The sequence below is a fragment of the Octopus bimaculoides genome, chromosome 7, assembly GCF_001194135.2.
Source record: "Octopus bimaculoides isolate UCB-OBI-ISO-001 chromosome 7, ASM119413v2, whole genome shotgun sequence".
In the NCBI taxonomy this organism is placed as follows: Eukaryota; Metazoa; Mollusca; class Cephalopoda; order Octopoda; family Octopodidae; genus Octopus; species Octopus bimaculoides.
In genome coordinates, this window is record NC_068987.1 from 42,365,960 (window position 1) to 42,372,389 (window position 6,430).

The 6,430-nt window shown below is 32.5% G+C and overlaps 1 protein-coding gene across 1 annotated transcript in view; it reads right to left on the reverse strand.

Moving 5' to 3' along the window:
* LOC106878734 (cystinosin) overlaps positions 1-6,430 on the reverse strand; it is a 56,522-nt gene that overhangs the window by 7,513 nt on the left and 42,579 nt on the right. Inside the window, exon 7 of the mRNA XM_052969411.1 lies at positions 1,133-1,250. Within this exon, the coding sequence (XP_052825371.1) occupies positions 1,133-1,250 (118 nt within the window). The remainder of the gene's footprint in view (positions 1-1,132; positions 1,251-6,430) is intronic.

The following is a 6,430-nucleotide window of genomic DNA, read 5'->3' on the forward strand; positions in this document are numbered from 1 at the left end:
ATATAGATAGATAGATATAGATAGATAGATAGATAGATATATACACATATACATCATCATAATTTAATTTCCACATTTTCATGCTTACATGGGTCTGATGGAACTTGTTGATGGAAATTTTCTGAGGCTGGATGCCCTTCCTATTGACAATCTCACCTATTTCCAAGAAAGGTAATATTTTCTCATGGCTGGACATGTTTCCACAAAAAAATGGAAACAGACAACACTTTCTGTATGCCAGTGATCCACATTTTACAACTATCACATGATATCATTACAAGTATATACAAACACACACACACAATGCTGTCAAAGTTTTTCTATACTTTGAATTTCTTGCTATCAAGAAACATGAATATTTCCATTTTTTTTTTCTCTCCACTGTCATCCTTAGAGATATCTGCAGGTTTTCACTATTTTTAACCCAAAGAACATAGGATATGTGGTAAGTAATGCACACATGAAGGTATTGCTCTGACAGTTGCTGACAATAAACTGGTGCCAAACTAACTAAGCTACCAAGCTGAACCCAGGGTCAGTCCCTGTAGCTGATGACCCAACAGATGTTCCTCCCCCACCAACAGCTGTACATCACACAGTACATCCTACTGCTTCCCATTTTGGTGCTTGTTCCAACATCTAATAGATTTTGGAGGATTTTGGATTTCAGATGAAAGACTATCAGCCTGTAGTACCTAATTTAAGAAGATTTAATGATAGACACTCTGCTTTGTAATTAATAATGAGAGTTACCTGACAGCTCATAGATACAAAGTTCAAATTCTATTAGTGAGCACACTGATCTTTTCCTGCCTCAGATTAGTTCTTATCAAGATTAATATCATTGACACTGAAATCTTAACAGTTAATTCATGTTGTCCTCATTTTTAAGAGAATAAGGAGATTTTCATGGAACTACTAGACCCTTTGTTAAAGGAGATCTAGTCACTGGATTGATAAGAGCAGCTTGTTAGTGCAGGAGACCTATTTTGGTGATTTTTACAAATTCTAATTTCGGTGGGAACTTGGCATCAGTCCATGCTTTGCATGATATATGGATAAAGTTGGTACCATTATATGTAGCATTGTGAAATGGAAATGTCTAACAACAAAAGTACCAAACTATACTCACCATTGTTATATGAAAGTATAAACATTTGTAAAACACTAAAAGCACCACCAATAAAATCCATCAAGACACCCCATATGCTCCATCCTTCTGTACTCCGTCTTACACAATTCATATGACACTAAAAGTAAAAGACATTCATTAATGTAAAAAATAAACTTATTGGTTGATGTTGTTGTTGTTGTTGAGTATCTTTGGTCATTCCTTATCTAGGAAACCTATGACAAAATGTTTGCTTGATTGGCAAGATGAGACCCTCAGATCCAGCACTTCTCATAGACTAGGTCCCTACCTAGAAGAGAGCCCACACCTGCATTCTGGTATGGGTATTATGTACAAGTTTATGCATACCCCAAACCAACAAAGAAGCATATATGCAGTCCATTGATCTGATGGAAATAGCAGCTAACTCACCTTTGAGTCAAATCTCCACAGTCTTAAACAAAGAAGATATTGGTTGATGTCTTAGATACGCTTAAAAGATGGGATGGCTATCAGTGGAATGCTTTTGACCATAGATTTACTACACTAAGGATGACTCGAGGCTAAACAACAACAACAACATTATCATATGTGGTAGTTATGTTAGAGGTCAAGGAATTATAGAAAGTCATTCATTTGTATATAGAAATGGACATGTGTAGAGAAATGCTGTAATTTATGTCAGGTTGAAGGTATTAAGTGTTGTTCTGAGTATGATGGTGATGATGACGATGATTCAAATAATGAGGATAATGATGATGATGGTATTGATGGTGGTTGTGGTTATGGTGATAGTAGTGTTGGTGAAGTTGATTAAGGTGGTGGTGATGGTAGTGGTGGTGACAATAATAATTAGCATAATGAAGATGATGATGTTAACGACACATGTCTACATAATTAGATATGCATTCACTAAGAACTGACTATACAGGAGCAGCTCAGCTTCTCAAAGGCAAGTACAGGGTTATGGGAAAAGGTATGTAGTCTCTTAAAGGACTTGCAACCACTACAACCACCATCAACCTCAACACCAACAACATGAAGACAATGATGATCACTCAAATGACAAAGTAATGATAATTAACCCTTTTGTTAAATATTTTCTGTTGAAATACACTTTGTTTAAATTAATTTAAAAAATAATAGAGAATGAGTTCAAATACTATAAGTTAAAAAAAAACTCTCAAACCTCCAGTCAAGTACATATTTCTCATTTATAGCTAGCTTAATGAACCCAGTGTTTTGTCAGTGTTGCAAAAATGCATATTGACCATGTTTGAAAAGTATAAAACTCATAATCTTTTTTTAATTTTTTTATTACAGGGTAGAATATATTTTAGTGGGGGAACACACACGGTTGGATATATACAGAAAGAAAAAATATGAAAAAACACAGAAGATTTGTTTTACAGGATTAAGGAATACATTAGAGTCATAATGATAACGATATTATACAATTTTGTTCTTTCAACATAATCAAAGCAAGAACCAGTTTGGCATTGCTCATCAAGCTAAAAGTTGAAAAATAGACATATTACAAGGCAAGATAATTGTTCACACACTTATTTTACAGTAAAGGGGAGGTAAATCTGTAATTTTAATTTTTGGTCTATATTTTATTCTGGCATGTATCTTTCATTCTATTTTTATGCGATAAATAACTAGTCTTTTTCATTTCTTTGTTTATACAGTATCGTTAATGGTTTTTTTATTATGACTTAAGCTATATAAAGTTTAATCTTTCATTCATAATAATTTTTTCATTCATAATTTTTTTCATTCATATTTTTATCTCAAATAAACCTTTAGTTCTGATTTTAAGTTTCAGTTTGAACTACAACAACATTTTGATTAGTATAGTTTTTATTTTGCTTAACGACTTCATATCATTGCTTGAAAAAAGTAAGTATTCTTGTATTTTTTTATTATTCAATTGATTTTTAATGATAATTAAAAAAACGTTTTTAGTCTTAAATAGTCTAGCTTAAACTATTGCATCATTTAAATATGTGCTAATACTATCTTTATTATTATTTTAACCTCAAACTTCGTTCAAATTGTATTTTAAACGAAAAAATTTGTTTAAGTTGGTTTTTGTATATAATATACATGTTAACATATATTATAATGGACGTAGGGTTGATTATGGAATGTTTATTATTTTGATATTTTTAATAATATTTTTCTATTCTTATATAATAAGTATTTTATATAAATTCATTTGTTATTTATTGTTGGTTGATATATACATTCATTTATTATTATTATTGTTGTATTTTGACGTAAAGATTAGCTATATTTTTGAATAGAATTGATTTTCGATAGTTTTAATCGATTTTAATCGATTAAAATTTCCTTTCTATTTGAAAATTAGTTATGAAACACGTGTAGTCATTTTATTACCTTGTGTTGTGTTCTTGAGGAAAGCATTTCATTTCACATTGCTCTATGATCATTTCGATATCTGACATGTGGCACCTGTACAGGTAATGTCAATCTGATGGAGTGAGTGAGCTTATGTCTACACAAACATCTGATCACTATAAACAAATCATCTGTGTGGTTGTTTGGTAAGAAAATGTCGAATCCTCATACGTCGTCTAACGACGTGAGTGTCCAGCATAATATATATATATACATAAGAAAACGGAGAAAAAATATTGTGGATACTTATTTTATTTGTATCACAATATGAACATAGCAAATAGTTTAATACAAATAAAATTTAAATGAATATACATTAACATAAAATAAGCATAAGTAGTGTCTACACGTGTTTCAATCTTGTCACTATGTAAACAGTGCTTTGGGGGATTTGAACCATGTTAAGAGTTTTTGATGTAAAAAATAACAACTAAGTGTCTAGATCTCTTCAGGAGAGTCTTGTGCAAAAGGCTAATGCTTACATATTTTTTTTACAGGAATTCAAGTTGGTGGTAAAAAACTTTCTGGATAAGATGGATGAGGACTACATATTCATATGTTAAGTATCTATATAATGTAAACATTAGTTTGTTAGAAAAGTAAGAGGGGATGCTGAGTCAGTAATGGTGGGAGGTATTAGCCAATCAAAACTTTCTAAAAAAACCTATTAGGGATTTGAAAAATGATGGTTATGTGTTTTGAGGGACATTATGGAATCAATTGAGAGAATATATAGACGTTCAAGGGTTGTGAGGGACAGTATGTAATTACAGTAAGATATTATGAATATATTGAGTAAAAAGACTGAATTAAAGAAGAAAGATAAGAAATAGGGAGGGATAAGAATATACATGTAAAATAAAATTTAAAGGTACAGCTTTATCGTTTGGTTATGAAGAAAATTTTCATTAATTATTCTAAAGAAAGATTAATACTATAAGTATTATGTAGCATTTCACTACACTAACAAATACATTATATTACGAAGAAAAACTATTAGATGGATAAAAAATTATACTATACTTACTTCTATGAGGAATTTAAAGACTTGTGCAAAATAAAGGAAGATATAAGGTAGTTATTTTTTTTAAAAAAAGGAACTTCGCTTCTCATTCTAAAAAATTTTTATAATATTTAGGAGAAAGAATTTGGATTAATTGACAGATGAAACAAATTTAGAAAGAGGTATGTGGGGTATATAGAGAAGAATGGTATTTATTTTGCAAGTGAAGCATACTGTAGGTATGAATATAAACTATGTGTATGATATAGATACCTGCACATATACATACATACCTATATAAATACAAGCACATATACATATATTTATACATACATATATATATATATATATATATGTGTGTGTGTGTGTGTGTGTGTATGTATGTATGTATATACTACATATGTGGTAAATTGGTGAGTGTTTGTTTGTGGTGTTGTTAGCTAACTCCTCCTACATCGCTTTATTGATTTTGATGAAATTTTACACATGAGTAGAACTCATATCTGGAAACCTAATGACATACTTAGATTGTTGAAAAATCGACAATACGGCCCCTGGAAGGGACCTTTATATCTACCTTATATAACTAATATCTTTAAACACCAAAGGGAAATAACTCACACCACCTACACAATATTGTTTAAACACTCAAGGGGAATAACCCATTTCATTGTTTATGTTCAATTACTTTGAACCAACAATCAGCTGATCTAATTCTGCATTTCACTACTCAGTTTTGAACTGCTAGACATTATTATTGCACTTCCTTAATTTGAAACCCTTCATTCATACATTTCTATATACACATACTTTTTTGAATGCCCATTACTCCGATAATTCTGCATTTTTACAGTTACACTTTCTCCATGACAGTAGATAATTTTTTTTCCACAACCTATTTGTAGTGGCTTCATGCAGGCATAGTGTGGATTCCATCCTCGATTGCCAACACAATTACTGACAGTGACCACCAGTGAGTGTGAATGTTATTATTGCACTTTCTAACCCATTTAATTGTTTATGTTTGATTACTTTGAACCAACGGTCAGCCAATCTAATTCTGCATTTCGCTACTCACAGTTTTGAACTGCTAAACATTATTATTGCATTTCCTTAGTTTGAATCTCTTCATTCATATATTTCTATACATACATACTTTTTGAATGCCCATTACTCTAATAATTCTGCATTTTTACAGTTACACTTTCTCCATGACAGTAGATAATTATTTTCTAGTGACTTCATGCAGGCATAGTGTGGATTTGATCCTCGGGTGCCAAATTTCACTTAACACTTCAACAGTGCTTTTCTCGCTGTAAAACAATAGTTTTTCTATGAATGACAGCAGTTATACATTTCCCAGATGCCCCCACTAAGCAGAATAATGTCTTTGCCACTTGACCTGTCTAACCTCTTCTAGGCCACCAGGGGTTGCAATGGAGATAACATACTTCCAACGAAATCATTTGTTCTCAACAATATGTCTATCTTTCTGGCTGCTTTTCATTAGTTATAAATAACAACCGAGTGAAATCCAGGGGTGGCAGTAGAGTTGCCGCTTTTGGTCTCCCTCAACCAGATGTGTTACCTGAAACCCTTGACATCAAATATGAATCATCTTCTCATCATCTTCATTTAACGTCCGCTTTCCATGCTAGCATGGGTTGGACGATTTGACTGAGTACTGGTGAAACCAGATGGCTACACCAGGCTCCAATCTGGTTTGGCAGAGTTTCTACAGCTGGATGCCCTTCCTAACGCCAACCACTCAGAGAATGTAGTGGGTGCTTTTTACGTGTCACCCGCACGAAGGCCAGTCAGGCGGTACTGGCAATGGCCACGCTCAAAATGCTGCATTTCATGTGTCACCCGCACAAGAGCCAGTCCAGGGG